General features: G+C 42.2%; 1 protein-coding gene and 1 long non-coding RNA gene across 2 annotated transcripts; one reads left to right on the forward strand and one right to left on the reverse strand.

The window, feature by feature from the left end:
• Window positions 1–3367: 3367 nt before the first annotated feature.
• LOC136374261 (uncharacterized) lies at window positions 3368–4968 on the reverse strand. Its single transcript, XR_010745864.1, has 3 exons — window positions 4869–4968; window positions 4370–4547; window positions 3368–3600 (listed from the first exon to the last, which is right to left on the reverse strand). It is a non-coding gene; the product is annotated as an uncharacterized lncRNA (long non-coding RNA).
• Window positions 4969–5431: 463 nt separating this feature from the next.
• SPRYD7 (SPRY domain containing 7) lies at window positions 5432–14511 on the forward strand. The gene is made up of 5 exons (XM_066313250.1): window positions 5432–5560; window positions 6787–6903; window positions 9848–10014; window positions 11645–11747; window positions 14244–14511. Exons 1-5 carry the CDS (start codon window positions 5455–5457, stop codon window positions 14339–14341), a joined length of 591 nt encoding a protein of 196 aa, XP_066169347.1. The 5' UTR covers window positions 5432–5454; the 3' UTR covers window positions 14342–14511.
• Window positions 14512–20817: the final 6306 nt, after the last annotated feature.

Here is a 20817-nt window from a genome sequence, read left to right on the forward strand (position 1 = left end):
TTAGACCAAGATTAGACAATCACCAGGTCTAACATCAAAAGGATGAGAAAAAGAGGAACAAGAGTTTTCTCATTCAGTGGAAGCAATCCATTAACGTGACTCAAGCTGTAACAGGTAGCTACCCTGACAGGCAGATTCTCAGGGGGTTAAGCCAAGACAAGACTGTGCTACTGGCAGAAGTCATCATTCCATCCTTTCCCCTTTCCTTGTTCATGCTTTCCTGATGCCTCCTCTCCGCTGGCTCCAACACTCATGCAGCTACACATCAAGCCAGATGGGCTTGCCAACAGAGCTAAAAGCTAATCCAGTTTACAAAAAAAAAAAAAAAAAAAAAAAAAAAAAAAAAAAAAAAGCTTCCAGCAGGATCCATTTTGGCAGCTAGCTTATCCTGCAGCCAAACAAACACCAGTGCCAGGATGAGCCAGTGAGAGGGCCTCTTTCGGTGGCAGCCTGCACACACGTCAGCATAAACCAGAAGTGCCCCCACAGGCCATAATTTCACAAATGCTTCCAGCCTGCCATTGCCAGCACTGCTGCCAAAAGTAACACAGCCTTGCCCTCGACCACACCAGCTGCTCATTCCAGGCTCCAGGTACCCTCTGTGCTTTTCTGGAGAAGAACTGATTGATAAATATAGCTGGAGTTAAAAGCAGCATTTTTTTTTTCCTCCCAGATTTGTATCCCACATCAGTAAAGGACCTCTGAACCTGTTGGATTGTAATTGTCTCCTGGGGCAAAGCTCTGGGGAGAAGAGGTCAGTTGAGGGCATTTTACAGTCTTATCCTTGGCTGCAAACCTGCCTTCCCACTAAGGCTAAGGCTTCACATCCCATTACAGAGGTGTCAGAGCACACACAGAATACACTCCAGCTTCAGGACAGAGACTTCTTGAAGGACTCTGCTTTACTCAACTGTGCTGGGGTGAGCATACTCTCAATCTGAGCTGAATAATGCAGTCGCTGTGAGGACCTAAACAGATATAAATCTGCAAGAGCTTTAGAGCAGCTTGATAAGAAGACACCATAAGATAACACAAATAAATAAATTATTCAAAACAGCTCCATATATCAAACACTTTACTGATATATAAATGTTTCACAACTATATTGTATCTGATTACATTTCTTTTCAACAGATACATCTGGACTGTATTAAACATTCCAAACAAGGGATCAGAGAAAGTGGTTTCTTGTTATTGTTCCATAAAACCTACTTTTAATATGGATTGTAGAAATACCAGGCATTAAAAATCCATGAAGGATCATCAGTGATTGAAATGATCAACTGCTGTTTTGAGGTCTGAATTTCAGAGACGGCCTTGATATCTGCAGGGTCTCTGGTGACTATTTTAGCAGTACTGAAAAGCTCTGTAGTTTTGCATACAGAACTTTGACCCACAGAGTTAACTAATATTCAGCACTTTGCCAGATTTTTCTGTGGAGGGACGTGGGGGGGAATCGATGATGAGTTCAGTCAGCTCCTTAGTGAAATCGTATTTATTTACAAAGAATGTACAGCCACGTCCCATTTCCTTGCATGCAGAGGAAGCAAATGGGAGGGAGAACTGTGCAGCAGTCCAAGTTTGCTGCTCCAGCCAGGATGCTTGCCCAGAAGAAGCTGTCCCTTGGCTTTTTCTCAGGGCCATACACCACTGCTTCTCCCACTGTCTGCTGGCTCTTGCGTGGTGTTTCCGGTCCCAGACATGCACACAGGCAAACACAGCTGCAACCAATATGTGCTCTTGCTGCTGCGTTCGCAAGCAGTGCCTAGAAAATTCTCCCTGACGTTCCCCAAATTAGTGCTTGCTCATAGAAGTTAGCTCATCTTAGCACTTGGCCATGCACCCCTGTGCCATCCATGGGCAGCTGTTTCTCGTTTTTAGCTATCTTACGCCATAAAAGAACTTAATTGCTCCTTCCTGAACAAAGCATGGCCAGTGTGCCTGTCAGTTTTAATGAGGTTTGGGATTGCCTATAGATCAAAGTTCTGCTCTAGTGGGTTTTGCTTGTATTGCATAAAGAGGAAAGAAGTGACCTCCAAAGCAAACAGAACAACAAAGAACAAAATTAATTTCCATATGTAGTTTCTTCTATGATTTGGCAAGCATCAGATTAACTGTGTGAAACAGAGGACTTCCTACAGAATGTTAATCCTCACAAGAACTACATTATGGTGAACATTTCAAAAGTACAAGCACAACCTGTTTTTCATCTGAGACCTTGTCTGTATAATCTTCCAAACCACAGACCTGACCCTGGGAGTGGAAGGACTGCTTTCAATAAACAAACCTTGATTTTCCAGTCCTGTACCATCATTTACTTCTGTGCAAGTTGCATGGAGACATTACTAAATCCATTCCAACATACATAATAACTACCTTTTTTCTTTGGTTTTCACAGGTGTAAATGCCTCTACAAAGCATATGACAGCTGAGAAGCAAGTCTGATTGGTTTTTGCTTGCAGGGCAAAGAGGAACTATTTTTCTGAGAAGGGATTAGTCGTGTATAACATTGTTGTAACGTGTGCTGCCACAATGGGAGAGAGCTGCCCTGTCCTGCAAATTTGGCAAATTTGGCATATCAGGGAACCTTTCTGAAACATACTTGTTTGAAGCCAGTAGACGTCCTTTGGAGGGCTAATGAGAGACAGTTGTATTTTGTGAATGAAGCTGTAAGCCAGAGAATGAAACAAGTCAATGACCATCATTTCCCTTCAGCAGGTCCTCCAAATAAGTCTGCGTTTGAGAAATGGATGGGAGTGGTCGTGTTCTGCTAGCATGATTCCCAGACAAAATGTCTCTGCTGCTACTGTTCAAGGAAATAAAATTAAAACACTGCAAGCAGCAAACATGTCTAGGCATGCTGAGCATAATTTTGCATCCAGTGTGGGAGGGTCCAAAATACTTGGCCTCCCCAGTGAAAGAAATGAACATTCCAGTAAGCAGAAGCTGAATTAACCCTTAAGCACCAAGCACAATTACACTTCAAAATTTGAAGGCAAGATCTTAATTTCTTTGGGGCAGTTCTTTGTGCACTGTAAAGCTTCTGGTGTTCACACACTCTATAAACAGGCTGATAAACTCTATAAACAGTGCTATCCTGCTGCAACTGTTCACCTCATCCTCCAAGAAAGGCATATGAGTAAGCCACGTTTCTTACCAGCTGACTTTTGCCTTACTTCCACCACACCAGCGTATATTCTGCTTGACTGTGTCCAGCGCCAGAGCCTTCATTCACGGCACACAAATGCCTCTGCCGCCGCTGCCAGCGTGCTCAGGAGCTGAGCTCTGCATCTGCAGGGAGACAGGATGGGCGCAAAGATGAGTCGGTCCCCGAGGCTTCGTGCCTGCCAAGCACACAGCGCTGGAATGAACGTGCTCCAAAGCAGCACCGGCAGCTTTTCCAAGCTGCGGCGTGTGCTTTGCAGCACGAGGGCTGCAGTCTGCTGGCCTGTAAAACCAGCCTCTCCAGTTAAGAGCAGTGGAGCAGGAAACTGGCAGCGAGCCACAGCCATACACTGCTCCCCAAAGCTTCATCCCCTTGAGTCCAACAGATTTGGCAATGCTGACTTCATGTGGTGAGATGTGTTTGTATTCCCAGGGCTCACTTTGGAGAAGGACATAGTGGGGCACAGAAAAACATGGGACAGGGACTCATTAAGAGCTTAAGTCTCTATCTAAGTTTTCTTTTTCTTTTTCTTTTTTAAACTATACTACCATTTATCTTTTAGCATTTACTGTAACAAACCCACAGGCAATAAAATTCCCACAGTGACTTAAATGAGACTAAATTTGTGAACAACAAGCTACCAATAAGGATCCCAATGCCCTTCCTATGAAATAAATAAACATCAGTTTCCACCTAATATTTACTTCTTGGAAGTTCAAGACTAATCCCATTTGGCATATTTTAAGGAAGTGAGCTCTTGACCCCAAATGTTTATGGGCTATAACAGTAAGTCCAATAAAAAAAAGAAAAAGGAAGCACATTTTAAAGCTGCTCTTAAAATCAGATTGGTTTTAGCCACCATTTTCAGAAAGACAGCACTTCACCTCATGTTTCAAGTAAAAGGGGGTAAGTGTGACTGATACAGGCCATCCAGACCAGTTAGATATTTGTGGCTATGAAAGTTTCTTTTAACAAGGATTTCTGAATATCTGTATTAACCCCCTGGCCCCCACAAGACAGATAACATAGTACCACATGGGTTATATTACTTACATCATACTTCATACTGTAATAAAATGTTAAGAGAGTCTTCTAGGTGAAATGTCACAAAATAATACAGTAACTGAAATAATGAGAAAAAAAAAATCCATCCCAAACAGGTTTGGAGAAAAATAAGCCCTCAGTTGCAAGTGGTCAAATTACCTGCTGTCTGCAAAACATTCTCCATCAGCAGCTCATGGCACAACATTTATTTGATATTTTTCTGTAGATAAATAAAAATCTGAAGTGGGCACAGGTAGGCTTCTGTAAGTCACGTTATCAATATTTACTGTGTTTGTTGGAGCCCAGTTTGTGGATCCTGCTCTGGATGCTTTGTGTGCTGTAGGAATGCAGAAACAGAGGTAACCCAAGGTAACAAGGTAACCCAAAGACCACAAGTCGTGTTACAGCTCTTTTAATTACATGGTATTCTGCCTCTGTGAAAGGGACACAACGCTGGCCCCAAACTGTGCTTTGCAAAACAAAATTGTAAGTGATAGCACACTGTAGCTGACTTTGCAGTTGAATTCAACTGAGTAAATTAGGAGAAATTTTGAACACATGAAGAAGTACTCCAGAAGCAAAGACTCAACCTTCAAACACTCCGGGTTAAGATTCAGAGATGGACAGGTCTGGAAAATTAGGAGACAGAGCAACTCACAGATGCACCTGGCAGCCCCGGCTGTGTGAACCTTTCATTTCAGTGAGCCACGTCTGAGTTTTCCAGGAATTAAAAACGAGAGAGGTGGAGGGGAGGAAAAAAGGAAAAGGAAATAAAATTAACGGGGTTCTCGTTACTTGGCGCCAGGAACAGCTGAGCAGTAAATTTCCATGGAGTCCCTTCTTACGTGTCAGGCTTCTTGATGCCATACCTACCACCTGCTCATTATAATCAGTGTCCTCTTTATACATATGTATGTGTGTGTGTATATATATATGTGGATATATACATGAATTATCCTTTATATGCACGTTACATACGTACAATACATCCCTTAGGAGGCTGCGCCGGTCGCCTCACGCCACGGCGACAACTGCGGAAAAAGAGCAGCAGGGGCTGCCCTCACTGTCCACTAGATTTTAATTTCCAGAAGAAAGATGGAGCATTAATGTTGACTGTTTTTTTAAATTTAGTTTTATTGCAGCTCAGCCCGCGCTCGGCGCGGCGGTGCCCGCCATGTCGCGGCGGGGCGGGGCCGTGCGGCGGCGGCCGTTGCGCCTGCGCGGTGGGGGGGGTGCGGCCGGCAATGGCCGCCTCCGTGTTCTGCTGCTTCTCCTGGTGCCGGGATGGCGGCGCCGGGCACATCCCGCTCAAGGAGATGCCGGCCGTGCACCTGGACACGCAGCGCATGGGTGAGCGGGGCAGGGCCGCTGCCGCCGGCGGGCGGCTCCCCGGCGGCCAGGGCCGCAGCCCCGGGGCGCGGCACGGGGTAACCGCTGGGAAAGTCGCTTTGGGGCTGCTTCTTTAGCCGGAATTGGCAGTTTTCAGGGAGGGAAAAAAAAGAAAAAAAAAAAAGGAAAAAGAGGCTTGGTTTGAGAAGTGGTGTCAAGCAGTTTGGGGTAACTGAAGTTAACAATGAGTATGTGAGGTGCCCCAGGGGGCAGGCTGTCGTGCTCAGGATGGGCGCGGGTGGTTCAGAGCCGAGGGGCTGAGTTCACAGAACCACAGAATCTGTGAGGCTGGGAAAGACTTCTGAGATCATCCATGCCAGCCCGACCAGGGCACTTAATGCCACGTCCAGCCTTTTCCTTACACATCTCCAGGGACGGAGACTCCACCTCCGCTTACGGCAGTGGAGATGAAGAAGGAGCCAGGCCGTGCGGATCCTGTCCGTGCTGCTCTTTTGAGGATTCCCCTCAGCACGAGCTATCCGCACAACCCTGCCCGGGCTTTGTGGGGGAGAGAAGGGACCTGGGCCGGCAGCTGCTGAGCCGGGGGAGAGCTGGGGAGGAATAGGTACGGCCCAGTGCTCGAGCACAAGTGTGAGCTCACACAAGTGTGAGCCTCCCGTGTGCTTGGCCATGGCAACAGTGCCTAAAGGTGAAGTCGGCCACTGCAGGAGGAAAACTTAGCGGATTTTTTTTACCTCTGTATTGGCAGGCCCATTGCTAATAGAAGGACTATTTCAGAAACTAACTAAACACCTTACAATTCCATCAAACATTTCTACCCGATATGCTTTTCCTTCTTGTTGCAGAGTGCTTTTTCTCCGATGTTAGAGAACTGAGTACAGGGCTTTGGTCTCACAGTGAACCCTTTCTGACTAAATTGTAAGTTATGCTTCTGATGTGGCTAAGAAAAGGTTGTAATCAGCATGGTGCCATAAAGCCCGAGAGGTGAAAATTAGATCAGCTTACATATTTTAAATAAATAATCCCTAGTGGAAAGATGAACTAGCTTGTAAACAATCTTGCTTCAAAGCACGGCCCATCATCATATTTATCACAGACTAATGAAGCTTTTACTTGGGGCAGAAGTAACAAAAACTGGTCTCAATGTTTAGGGCTTTTGGGGGCTGCTTTCAGATTTCTGAAAATGTTTTGAAGTTCTATGGGTTTGGTTTTTTTTCTTCTTGCAGGAACAGATGTCGTCATTGTTAAAAACGGCAGAAGAATATGTGGTACGGGAGGCTGCTTAGCCAATGCACCTTTGCATCAGAACAAGAGCTATTTTGAGTTTAAAATCCAGTCCACAGGTTAGTCAGCAAAAAATATACTACTTTAAATTTGGGAGGTATGTTACATTCCCTGCTGGTGGCAGTATCTCAAATGCTCAGCACATGCATCTTTCTAATTGCATCCTTGAACTTGTGAACATTGGAGAAATTTATAAGTTACTGTGTGAAAAGAAAATTCTTTTTTTTTTCTTGTTTTAGTTTTTATTCCAAAATATTAAAAATAATAGTAAGTGTATTACTAGAGGAGTGCAAATACTAAGCCCCCTCATTGTTTTGTGTGCTGTTATAGGTGTGTTTTTCAGGTGGCATATTTTAGGAATTATTTTTGCTCAGTAAATGCTTATGACCAAATAAAACACTGTAGCTATGAAGTATTTTTTAAGGAGTGCCGTTCATCCAATGATATTTGTATTTATTTGTCATCCCTTCTTTGCCTTCCCTTGTTGCCCAAGCAAGGATAACAGTCTTTGTATAACCCTTTGCTATTCAGATCAAGTGTGTGGCACTTACACTGCCTTATCCAGGGGAGCCTTTCAGCACCTTTTTCCTTTATTTACTCCTACAAATACAAGTAGCTGCACTACTACAGAGAGCACTCCAGGCTTGCCTGTATTCTACCATGAAAAGTCAGCCTGTATTTTTAAAAGCTGCTAGCAGACACTCAGAAAATGAAGCTGTGCTTTCCATAAGTGTGTGTGGGAGGGAAGAAGTAGGGAAGTGTTAGTCCAGAACAGGCCTTATGTACCAGCTGGACCTTGATGTTGACACTTTTTGGGTAAGAATTGTTTGCCTTCTGGTGGGTCGGAGTGCAGGCAGCACGGACACAGATCTGCTCAGGACACGATGCAGTCCAACTAGTTGGTTAGTTTTAAGATACATGTAAGCCCATATCCATCTTAACTTGGCAATTTTATTATCCTTTATGTTGGAAAGAATCCATTGCAGATGTTGTTCATACAGGGTCCTTATTCACACAGATAGTGTATCCATGTTCTTACACTTGAGAAACACAGGAAATAAACTCTTCTGGTCCCTGTGAGCCTTTTTTCCTCTCTTCCTGTGCTCCAAGGCAGCAGAACTGTAGAAGACTTAAAGTAAATCTTTGATTTCCAGAAGTGTCCCTCCAGAGTCAACTAGAGTTTATCTGTGGGGTCATTCTGACTATTGTAAAGTTCTCTGAAGTCAAATCACGCTCTTGTCCTTTTCATTGTTGGCGTTGGAATAAATTATTCTACAGTTTCTTCTTTTGAAAATAAGTTTCTTACATTTTTGCCTCATTTTAGTCTTCTCTAGACTAAACAGTCCCAGTTTATTGGGTTTTTTTCATTGTCTCCTTATAGATGAAATTTTTACACTTTTGATTGGTTTTGTTGTTTCTTCTACAGTATCCCTGGTCAGCCTAATTTGTGTTGAAGTACGGTGCTTAAAATGAATGCTCTGCTTCAGCTGGAGCAGCAGTAAATTACCTCATCTGTTTTATACATGCCACACATCCAGAAGTTTTCCACAGCAGCAGGGCACACTCACACTCAGCAAGTGGTCTGTGGACTGGTTACCAAGCCACTACTGTATTTGTGCCACTTACTGTTCCTACTTACCTGCTCTTCTTCAGGATTTAGTAAAAACAAATGCGCTTTCTTTATTTCTAACCAGTTAGTCAGGATCACTTCAAACTTGAGGGGCCTCTCAAGACCTTGCAGTCCTGTCAGGTTGGGATTGGCAGCACATTTAATCAACACATTGTCATGTTATTCAGGTAATTGGTGGGAATATAGAACAGTATCTGACCTTGTGCCTTCAATGCCAAACCTCAAACCCCACTCTAGTCATCTTTTTTGATTTGACAGGGTGCAACTGATGAGTAATCCTGGAATAGTTTTCTAACCACTTGTGCCTTTGTATTGCTGTAACTGTCTAGACCATGTTTTCATCATTTGACTATTTCAGTGCTGTATGAGTTTCAAAAATATTACCCAATCAAGGTCAGTAATATTAGCACTTCCTTTTTTTTTTTTTTTTTTTTTTTTTTTTTTTCCGTAAGACTAGTCTAACCTGCTGAAAAAGGAAAATTTGTTGTTTATAAATCCATGCTAGTTTGATTTTTTTTGTATACTCTTACAGTCTCAGAGTTTGTTTTCAGTATTTTTCTGGGAATAAAAGTTGAGCTGAGTGGTTACAATTCTCTTTTTCAGAGATCCTTCTTTTTCAAGATAGATGCTGTTTGTGTTCAGTCTCTTGTGGCTACTTGTGCTGGGTCTGGTCAGGATGAAGTTAATTATCTTCATAGCAGCGGCTGTGGTTCTGTGTTTTAGATTTGTAATCAAAGCAATACTGATAACAAAACAATACTGATAACACACCAGTATTTTAGCTGTTGCTGAGCAGGGCCTGCACAGCATCAAAACCTCCTCTGTTTCTCACTCTGTCCCTCCAGTGAATACGATTAGGGTTGCATAGGGCTTGTGAGGGTACCTAAGCAGGTGGATGGCCCAAATTAACCCAAGAGATATTCCATACCACATACCTCCTGTCTTGTTCAGGAATAAATGGGAGAGGAGGGGATTTAGGGAGATTAGCCATCTTTTGCTTGAGAATTGGCTGGGCATCAATCTACTCATGGGAGGTAGTGAGCGATTGCCATTGCATCTCTTTGTTTTGTTGTCTCTTTCACTTCTGCTTCACTTACTAAACCATTTTTATCTTCAGCCACAAGTTGTCTTGGTTTTACTCTTCCTTTCCTCTTTCTCCATTCCATGAGGGCCTGGTGGGGAAGAGAATGACTGCCTGGACAGTGCTCAGCTACCAGAGCTAACCTACAATAGTTCTGGTATTTCCAGGAGATATTTACTCGTAGTACCATCATGGCATTACTTAAAAAACAAATTATTTATGCTTTCCTGCTTCAGTCAGTCTTCAAAATAACATGGGGTTTTTTTCTTACTCTGTTAATGACACATTTTAGGGATTTGGGGTATTGGAGTTGCAACCCAGAAAGCAAACTTGAATCAAATTCCGCTTGGTCGAGATGTCCACAGCCTGGTGATGAGAAATGATGGAGCTCTCTACTATAACAATGAGGAGAAAAACAGGTTACCAGCAAACAGCCTTCCTCAGGAGGGTGATGTGGTGGTGAGTTTCTTAAGGCTTTCTTATTTCCTCACCTCTTCCCAAATACCTCTTATTTATAGCTCTGTGGTAGACTGACTGTTTTAAGTCAGATTTTTCAGTTTGTATCTCCCAGTTTGGAGGGTGCTGGGATATAAATTCCTGCTGTCATTGAATGGATCAGCAGCCTGGATATGGGTGGACTTCATTCTTGGTATTAATAGGTTCTTAATGAGGCATGGACTTGACCAGAGTTTGAGAAATAGTTTATAATGCTCTATTGCAGTATCTACCTGACTGAAAACTCCCATCACAAGGATCTTACACTGTTTGAGATGGGACCTGCCTGAACAAATAACGTGCTGGAATGCATTACATAGCTGTGTACCATGCCCAGCTGAACTTGAGATCCCTTAGCCGACTGGTTAATGATTAGAAGGACAGAGGGGAGCAGAGATGGGTCCTGGGTGATAGGTGATAAATTAGTTGTATTTTTAGCCAAACTTTTGTAGTTTGTGGGGATATTAAATGGGGAGGGCACTAATGTTCACTGGAATATGATTGAGAGAAAATTTCTTTTTTGTTGTACCTTACTATTTCAGGTTTCTCAAAGTATCCTTAAGTGACTTTGTTCAAAGTGTTGGTTTTTTAGTACTGTCATTTTCTCCATGTCTTCTTTCATGTTTTCAAAAGTGCAAGAAAGCAATGCAATGAAATGGAGACCATTTATCACCCCTACTTTTTCATGCTGGTAACTTGCCTCTTTATAGCCATGGCTAGAAATGCCATCTTTAGAAGCCCCAAACAGCTAAGGTACAATACTGTTCTTTTAATCCCCTTCTGAAACTGTTTTTTGAAGGGTTGCAGACTGTTTCAGGGTTTGGTGAACTAGTATGGTCTGAACAGCTTCAACTAATCACAAAAAAAACTCCCCCTGATGTGTTACTGCTAGCTCCCCCATTTCCATAAATATCAACTTATTTTGTTCTGTCATGAAAACAAATTTTTGAAATCCTGCATGAGCACACAAATTGTCACACTCAGACATACTGAAGGAGTGAGAAAAGTCCTTTATCTAACAGATAAGTAAGTTGCTATCTTGTTAGTGCTGTCAGTTTGCTTTCTGCTCTGTGGTCAGAATATTTTTAGCAATGTGTGTGAAACCACAGTCTGTTGCTGCCAGCAGAGTAAATGGAACTGAGAGAGGTTTCCATATGGAGGTATGGAAGGATGAACTTGGTTCATAGCATCATTATTTATTAAAGTTATTTCCATGAGAAGATACAAACAAGAGGATTGCAAACCACCTCGTATTAAAAATCATTGAACATCTTGTATTTTAATGTGGTGAAGTCTGAAAATTTGTTCTGTAAACTCAGGAAGGTGCAAAGTGTATTGTGCAGTACTGTGCTGCATCCCAGTTGAATGGGTGGTAAAGAATCCTGAATATTTGAAAATACAGATGTTATTGGTCATTTATTAACTTCTAGTCCTTGGCAGGAATATGTCAAGTGAGATTTTCTAGGATGCTGTAGTTTGCATAATGGTGTTAAAATCTGCCTGTGGCTAAGAAAGCTAAGTTAAGCAGCAGTCTTATGCATATAAACTTGTTGATGCTTTTTTTTTTTTTTTGTTAATTTTCTGTACTTTGTAGGGCATTACATATGACCATGTAGAATTAAATGTATATTTAAATGGCAAGAACATGCATTGTCCAGCTTCAGGAATCAGGGGGACTGTCTATCCAGTGGTCTATGGTAAGTCAGAGATTTTAAAACTGTTTCACATTATGGAAAATATTTTTATTCCAGTTCTGTTTTGTGAGCTGTGTATTCTACTCACATGAATGGAATACACATCAATCATTTATTCTTGGCAACTACAACAATTAATTACATGAAAATGCAAACCAAGCCTAGGAAATTACAAAATAACATTTTTGCCTCGTTTTTAATGCTGCTTGATAGGAAAAAAAGCACTGCTTACTGACTGCTTACAGTGTCCACATCCAGCAAGCTGGGGAGTTGCTGCACTCAGTCTAAAAGTTGTGAGGTAGAAAAAAAAGAAAAATTAAGCAGATGGCTGACATATGGGTTAATCTGACTTATCTGTGGAGCTTGATATTTATGCCTTGTAATTTCACATACTTCATAAATGCTCTCAGTGTTACATAGCAATAGAATTGTTGTTTGTATTTTCTTGAACTTCCTGTGCAGTTTCTGCCCATTTCCACTTGTCCTACTGCTCAGCACCACCGAGCAATGCCTGGATCCATCCTCTTGGCACCCTCCCTTCCGATACTCATGGATACTGATGAGTTCCCTTCTCAGTCGTCTCTTCTCAAGACTGAATAGGCCCAGCTCTCTCAGCCTTTTCATATAGGAGAGATGCTCCAGTTCCCCTCATCATCTTTGACACCATCCTCTGGACCTGCTCCAGGAGCTCCATCTTCAGTTTATCTGAGCCTCATCTAAGTTGTAGCCAAAATCATTCTGGCCTTAAGGATAACCCTTAGCTACATGATAGGGATAATTTTTAATTTCATGCTGGGTCCCTAATGAACTGTTGACATGTTTCCATTTGTATCTTGATACATTTCGATTGATACGGAATTTTATGAACCGGAAGAAAATACTCCAGGTGTGTTGTGGAGTCTTTGAAGTCTATAAATGTAGCTGGTGAATTACTTGCTTCCAAGCCTTAAGAGTGGACTCGTTTCATGTGGTCGGGTTGCGTTTCCGCCACGCGATGGCGCTGCTAAAATGCTGTGGCGGCTCTGCGGGGTCTCCTCGTGCAAAATCCTCAGGAGCAGCAGCAGGAGAGTTTCTGTGTGGCTGCATCTTCCCCTGATTTTGGAAGGGGTCTTACATAGCGTGAAAAATGAAAGTTGCTTTCAGAAAATACTTGGTGGCATGTTAGCCTACTGTTAATCTTTTTTCTCTGACTAAAAAAGTTCCATGCCTGGGGAATGCAGTGACCTTTTATTGCCGGGCTCTTTTTTGTCCTCTTCCACAAGTGGACATAATTTCATCATAATTATCATGTCTTCTACATAAAGCTATAACTTGAAGCCTGCAGGTTCATTTTGTACACGACTTATTTGGTATAAACTTCAACTACAAGTGTCCTTAATTTAATGTCAACTTCTAGTCCTGTGGAAGGATTTGGCTATACAGAAGAGAGTTGCTCAAACATTTACCCTATTCAGACTAGAACTATAGATATCTTTTTTAAAGGAACATGATAGATCAGGCAAAAACAGTGCCAAGCTTGAGAAGATAAAACAGAAAAGTAGACCTAAAGATTATTCCCTACAGCAGCTGTACCTCAAGCACTTTAATGGAAGCAAGACATAAACACTGTGTAAGTACTAGAAAACTGTATGAACACACTGATAGGAGTTTTCACAAAGCCCAGGAGGGAAAAATTCTGACCGTGTCTCTGAGATAGCTAAATTCCAAAATATGGAGATGAAGCTTTTCTTGTTTGAACTAATGTTTATAATCTGCCGGGTTCTTCTCAGTTGTCTTTGAAAGAGACCTTGCTTTTCTGACTAGGTGGATGTTTCAGTTTGCTAGTGAAGTACACAGAAGCGTTACTCTGAAAATACTCAGCAGTTTCTTTTTTATATTCTACATTGAAAGTACGGTTGCAGGTGGATAGATTATGCAGAGGATCAAAAACTGGGAGAAGTTCTGTAAAAAAAACACATTAACTTCCAACTTCAAGAAGCAGTCAAAGGAGCTCTCTTTGGATCATATGCTAAAACTGTTGGTTTGATACCAACCACTGCAGACATATGAAACCTTGTAAACCTTCAAAAATACACTGTAGACAGCTGAAACTCCAGCAGAATTAGGAACAGAAAAATATGCACATGAAGAGGTGACATCCCTGCTAGGTTTATCTGATAGCATCCTTAATCTGTAGATTTCTGGAGAAATGGAGTGGAAAATTTGGAATCAATAGCCTGAAGCTGTGTTAACACTCCCAGTGAAATTAGACATTCTCAGTGATTTCACCAAGGAACCTTTACTGAGTAAACAGCAGAAAAGAGAGATGGTTTGCTCTCCTGGCATAAGGCCTTACCAAATTAATTGAAAAGATTTCTTTTAATTGTGTATGTGTTATGGATGTATTGAAGAAATTCTTTGTGGTTTGAGCACAGTCTACAGTCTATTAAGATGGTGTAAAAGAGGATCAAACTGTAAGTGTTCCTTCTCTAATTCCTTCTTTTTGGTTCTCTTCTGCAGTTGATGACAGTGCCATTCTGGATTGTCAGTTCAGTGAATTTTATCATACACCTCCACCCGGGTTTGAAAAGATCCTCTTTGAGCAGCAAATCTTCTGAATGTCTTCATACTGAGAATTTGCACCCTGCACTGTTACAGAAGCTTTGTCATCTTGAAGCCTCACTTTACTTTTAGGAAACATATCTGTATTTTTAGTAAGTACTTGTGACTGTTGTCTGCGGAATAAATATGTTAATTGCAACACCAGGTAAATGTGTTGCAAATAAGAGTTTTCTGGCATTGTTTTGTCATTGAAAATGAGTGTTTTGGGGCAGGGTTTTTCTCTGATTTGATGCATAAGGAGATGTACTTGATGCATAAGGAGACTAAGGGATATTACTGTTGTCACTATTCAGTATTTTGAATAAACTGGAGCTCTGTAAGGCAAATAGTTCTTATGCATATGATAGCTATGGAGATGGGTAGGGTATCATGATTTCCCCCGTCCCCCCCCCCGCCAGCTTTTTTCTCACAGAAATTGTGTAATTTCTTTAAGGGATGCACTGTGTTTCTAGTCTGTGATTTGGAGTTGTGGTGTCCCAGTTCTGCACAATGACCAATAATACAATGGCATAACTAGCAGCTAGATACTTTTTTTTTTTTTTTTTTTTTTTTTTGCAAGGTGTAGGTTACTCCATTCCCTCAATCTTAGACCAGCAAATACAGCTTATTTGTTTCTTCTAGCTTTTAATTTTCTTTTATTGTGACCAAAAATAAAAAGTAGAATATTTTATAGTAATACTTTTTTGTTGAACCTTAAGAAGTAAACCTGAACACTGCCTGTGTGTTTGAGGACCACCATGCTCTGTTACTCTGGTAAGAGAGTAAGTACAGATCACTCAACTTGGGTAAGCAAAGATCCAGGTGAAGGATATGAGATGTTATGGTGAAGCATTACATCTAAACTGTAAATTAGATTATTCTCTTATGGAATAGCATATTTAATTTCTTCGTGAATCATTTATAAATGGCTAAGACATTGTTCTAAAATGTGATGCCCTTGAATATACATTGTGAGATGCTATTTTTTCCCCTCTTGTCATATTTAATATAATTCCTAGAAGAATTTTTATTGTAAAAGAAACCCTTCATACTGAATGTTTGTGTTTTGGTTTTGGCTTTTCCTGGGTTAATGTGTTTGCATAAATGATTTTATTTAAATATTTTTAGAAATTATCTTATTCTGAAATTTTCAAATACAAACAGCTTTCTCAAAGCCTTTCACCTTAGGATTTACTGCATCTGTCTTTATTCTGTGGCCCATGTTTTCCTTCCTTTTAGCCTTGCTGTCACGTGACAGTATTGAGTGGAACTTTTCAACCTTATCAGCATTATGGTGTAAACCTTGGGAGATTAGACTGCAATTCTATCATTTCCCTTTGAAATCTGCTCAAATCAGAGTAGTGTAATGAGAAATAAAACCTAAATCCTAAAACTCCTTCCACCCCACCCCTCGCTTCTTTCTGGGCTTAAATTTTTTCCCAATTTGCTCTACCTTGTTCCCCCAGCAGCACAGAAGGACAAGGAATGGGGGCTGTGATCAGTTCCTCACATGTTGTCTCTGCTGCTCCTTTTTCCTCAGGGGAAGGGCTCCTCACATCCTTTCTCTGCTCCAGCACGGGACCCTCCCTTGGGAGGCAGCTCTCCAGAACTTCTCCACTGGGAGTCCTTTCCATAGGCTGCATTTCTTCATGACCTGCTCCAGCATGGGTCCCTTACACTGGGTGCAATCCTGGAACAGACAGCTCCAGCATGGGTCCCCATAGGACCTGTTCTGTGTCTCAGCCTCCTTCAGGCATCCCCGTGCTCTGGCTGGGGTCCTTCACAGGCTGCAGGTGGATCTCTGCTCCCCCATGGGCTATACCAGGGGCTGCAGGGGAATCTCTTGCCCCTCCAGTGACCTTGGTGTGTGTGGGGCTGTTTCTCTCATGTTCTCACCCCTCTCTCTGGCTGAAATGGTGCCGTTTTCCCCTCTACTCCTTCTTAATCTGTTATCCCAGGAGCCCTACCACTGTCTCTGCTAGGCTTGATCTTGGGCAGCAGTGAGTCCGTCTTGGACCCAGCTGGCCTTGGATCTGTCAGAAATGGGGGAAGCTTCTGGCATCTGTAGCCCCCTGCTGCCAGAACCTTGCCATGCAAACCCAATACAGCTTCCACACAGTCTAGACTTCAGATGTCTGATGCAGCCCTCCAAGTCCCAGGTTGCAGGGATTACCTGTGACCTCTGTCTGAGGCCAAGACAAATGGCCCTCTGTCTTTGCAGAAGTATGCTGCCTTGGAGAAGCTGTGCTGCCAACTGGGTGAGTTCAGGAGGCAGTGAGCAGGTGGCACATCAGAGAACATGAAAGGGGGACAGACAGCTGGAGTCTTAACAGCTTGAAAGAGCCTCAGACCCCATCTGTAACAAGGAAGACAGCAATGTGTCTGCCTTGCACTATCAAGGTAAGCAAAACCTCTGGAGAAAAGGATGGATGGAAGCTGATGACTTCTGGTACCAAGAGGAGTGTTCTTGCCACAGCTATGGGTTTACAGCTGCAAAACAGGTTCATTGCTCTGTTAGTTGAAGAGAAGGTAGATGAGCATGGGGACCCAGGTGGTGGACGATACCTTGCTGCTGAGAGGAAAGAGGGTGAGAAGGAGAAGGCACAAATAGGACAAGTCAGTAATTAACTGTAGATCTAGTGTTAGGAGCATCCTGTAAGTTCCTAATAGACAGGTTGTGGTAAGAGCCAACAGTGAGGTGGACTGAAAACTGGATGAATGGCCAGGTCCAGAGGAGGTCAGTGGCACTAAGTTTAGTTGGAGGCCAGGAACCAGCACTCTACTCCAGGGTCAGTAGTGGCTCTGGTCCTCTTTAACATCCTCATTAACATTCTGGATGATGGTGCAGAGTGTACCTTCAGTGAGTTTGCAGCTGACACAAACTTGAAAGGATTGGCTGATATGCCAGAGGGTTGTGCTGCCATCAGAGGGACCACAATGAGTTGGAGAAATGGGCTGATGGGAAACTTGTTAAGTTCAACAAAGATAAGTGTAAAGTCCTGCAGTTGGGAAGAAACAACCCCATCTGAACAGGCTGAGGGCTATCCATCTAGGATGCAGCTTGGCAGAAAGGAACCTGTGGGTTCTGGTGGACAGCAGGAACTGAGCCAACAATGTGCCCTTGCAGCAAAGAAAGTGAATGGTATCTATGGCTGCGTTAGCCAAAGTATTGCCAGCAGGTTAATGGAGGTGATCCTTTGCCTTTACTCAGCCCTGGTGGGGCCACATTTGGACTGCTGTGTCCAGTCCCGGACTCCTTGGTACAAAAGAGACAGAGATACACTGGAAAAAGACTGAAGAAGGGCCATAAAACTGATTAAGGGTGAAGCATCTTCCCTATGAGGTGAGGCTGGGAAAGCTCAGACTGTTCAGCCTGAAGAGAAGGCTCAGGGGGATTTGATCAGTGCATGTAAGACACCTGAAGGGAGGGTGAAAGGAAGGCAGAGCCAGGCTCTTTGCAGAAGATCACAGTGACAGGACTAAAGGCAATGGGCAGAAACATGTAGGAGACTCCCTCTGAACATCAGGAAACGTTTTACTGTCAGGATAACTGAGCACTGGCATAGCTTGGCCAGACTGGTTGTGGAGTCATCATCCTTGGAGACATACAAAAGCCAACTGGACAGGGTCCTGGGTAACTGCGTCTAGGTGGCCCTGCATGAGCAGGACCAGATGATGTCTGGAGATCCTTTCCCAGGTCATCCATCCTGTGTTCATTCAAATGCTTCACCTGGAATTGTATTTCTCATGTTCATGGGTAAAGGGGGAAGTATTTAAAGAAATTCTAATAACTGTATCCAACTACATCCAGCAAACAACTCTCTCTGGAGACTGCTGTGGTTAAGAATATTTAGCAGTAGGAGCTGCTACCTTGACCTTAATGTAGACTTGCTTTAAAATAGAGAGGAGGCTATCTTCATCAAAGTGGTATTTGAAATGGAAAACATTTTGGTAAATATAAAATACTCAAAATACCTGCTATGTTCACCAAAAATGTGGAAAGAGCCTGCTTTTGTGGCTTAAATTTGCTCATTTCTCATCTTAAACAGAATAAGATGCATTTGTGATACTGCACAATGTAACTGCATTTCTTCTGTAAAAGACAGAAAACTTGTTTTATAATTGGCGCCACAGGAAAACGCCACCAAAAAAAAAGGTGAATAAAATCTTATAAAATCTTATTATGAAATCTTACTATAATCTATTCATCAAAATGGAAAGAAAGACCAAATTTCGCCTGAAAATAAGTTTTTTGATGAGAGTTCTTAAAAGAAGCAAGGCTAGATTTAACTCCATTTGCCACAGAAATCGAATGTGATTGAATCGAATGAATCTGTGTCTCAGACTGTCATATTAGCACTTTGCAAAGAGTCCAGATGTTTTCCCAGAAATGTTCCCAGTCCCAGCTTTGCCCAAAGAAATGAGATGTAATACCCATTTCCAAAAGTTGCATTTCAGTAAAAAGTAAATTTCAGTTAAGATTTAGCAGTATATTTACTAGTAGCAAATTTATTTTTACAAGAATGAATCATATTTCCCAGTGAAATGGTTGAGGTATTTCCACTAATTGTTTATACCTAAAATGTTTTCTTAATCTTTGAATGTTACAGTTTTGACACCCTGTGTCTTTGAGTACAAAACTTTGTATTAACTAATGTTTCCTGATTCCTTCTGACATTATACTGTGGCAGCAAGATATGAAATCTGGAAAAGACTTTATTATTGCATCCACAAATCAATAGAAGTGACAGGACACATAATACAGGTTACATATAGATCAGAAGAATTGTTATTTTTATAATACTGGAACTGCCTGTGGTGCTTCTGGGGTAAATGAAATCAGGTAGTACTATTCCAACAAGATTAAAATCCTAATTAGATACTAGAAGGCTAGAAACACCTGCTCAGGATTTCCTGAAAAGGTGCTCTTCCACAAAAAATCAGGATCCAGTACCATGCATTCTCTGCAAAGAGAAACTTCATGCTGTGCATTGGGTCTCTTAAATGCCATCCAGCACAGTTCTAATCCCACGCTCCAAAAGAGCATTCAGAGATGGCAGGACATGGTATTCAGGTGCAGATGTTCATGAGAATACAGACTTCCATGAATATTCAGGCTGTTTTTCCTTTCCTTAGGCTTTCTTGGGAGTGCACTGCTGTTCGTACAGCTGTGTGCAAAAACAGCAGAAGGAACCATGTTCTATAGTGGGAATTTCTTTACTTCATCTGAGTTCTTAGATTATTTTTGTGTCCTCACCCATCTTTCTTACCAGTTTGTTGATGTGGCCTTTTATACTGGCAACCAATTGAGCTCCTGGCTGAGATAAGATTCCACAGAGGTCCACAAGTAAATCAGTAAAACATTGTTTCATACCTTTCTCTGAATCCAGGCTTTAAGGCCTAAGCATCCAGCCCCTAAGGTGTTCAAAACCACTGTTGCTTCTTAAAATGAAATACCTCTTGCTTTAGTGAAGAACTGCTTGCATAAATTTGTCCAAAACTAAGCCACTAAGGTACTTAAAGGAAGCCTGTGATGGAATCACAAATCTAAGTGCCTCTTCACTCCCCTTCGCTGTTCTTTCCCTGGCCCAGTTCTGCAATAAAATAGTTTTCAGTATAAATGTCTTGGACTTCATAGAATTACAGAGTCACTTAGGTTGGAAGAGACTTCTAAGATACTCAAGCTCAACCAGCACTGCCAAGTCCACCTCTAAACCTTGTCCCCATGTGCCACATCTATATGTTCTACCTGCAGGATAGAGGACTCCACCACTTCCCTAAGCAGTCTGTTCCAAATGTTGACAACCTTTTCAGGGAAGAAATTTTTCCTAGTATCCAATCTAAACCTCCCCTGGTACAACTGGAGGACATTTCCTCTTGTCCTGTCACTTGTTACATAGGAGAAGAGACTGACCCCCATGTGGCTCCATCCTCCTTTCAGGCACTTGTAGAGAGCGGCAAGGTCCCCCCTGAGCCTCCTTTTCTCAGATAAACACCCCCAGCTGCCCCAGACACTGCTCGAAAGACTTGTCCTCCAGACCCTACAACACAGCTATGTTGCCCTGCTTTGGATGCACTCCAGCACTTCAGTCATAGAGATTTCTAGACAAAAGTGCAAAGGATTAGGGACAGTTCTCAGGTGTATACAGTGGTTTGTACCTTTGCTTTTCTTGAGTGCTTCATGTGTAAGCTCTCTGTTGAGATAAATCTTGATGGCTTGAATGTTGAATATTCGTAAAAACTAAGAGTTAGAAGTACCATTTCCCACCTCATCTGGCTTGTGCAAGAGCCCTTTATTATTTTCTTTATTTTAGTTTCCCATCCAGACATTTCAGTTTTTCCTAGCTCTTTTTCTAGCTCTGTGTTGGAGCTAAGAAAGCTGATCTGATCTGGCTGCCAAGATGAGTCAGCAGAAGAGCTCTATGTCCCTTCACATAGTCCTAACGTCTGACACTTCCTGGGAAGAGGAATAATTTCTTAAACACTGGAATTT

Source organism: Sylvia atricapilla, chromosome 2 (genome assembly GCF_009819655.1).
Source record: "Sylvia atricapilla isolate bSylAtr1 chromosome 2, bSylAtr1.pri, whole genome shotgun sequence".
In the NCBI taxonomy this organism is placed as follows: Eukaryota; Metazoa; Chordata; class Aves; order Passeriformes; family Sylviidae; genus Sylvia; species Sylvia atricapilla.

Coding starts and splice junctions, on each gene's coding strand:
- SPRYD7 (XM_066313250.1), top strand. CDS start 5,455: ATGGCCGCCTCCGTGTTCTGCTGCTTCTCCTGGTGCCGGGATGGCGGC. Junction 6,904..9,847: donor GTTTAAAATCCAGTCCACAG/GTTAGTCAGCAA, acceptor GACACATTTTAG/GGATTTGGGGTATTGGAGTT. Junction 10,015..11,644: donor CTCAGGAGGGTGATGTGGTG/GTGAGTTTCTTA, acceptor TGTACTTTGTAG/GGCATTACATATGACCATGT.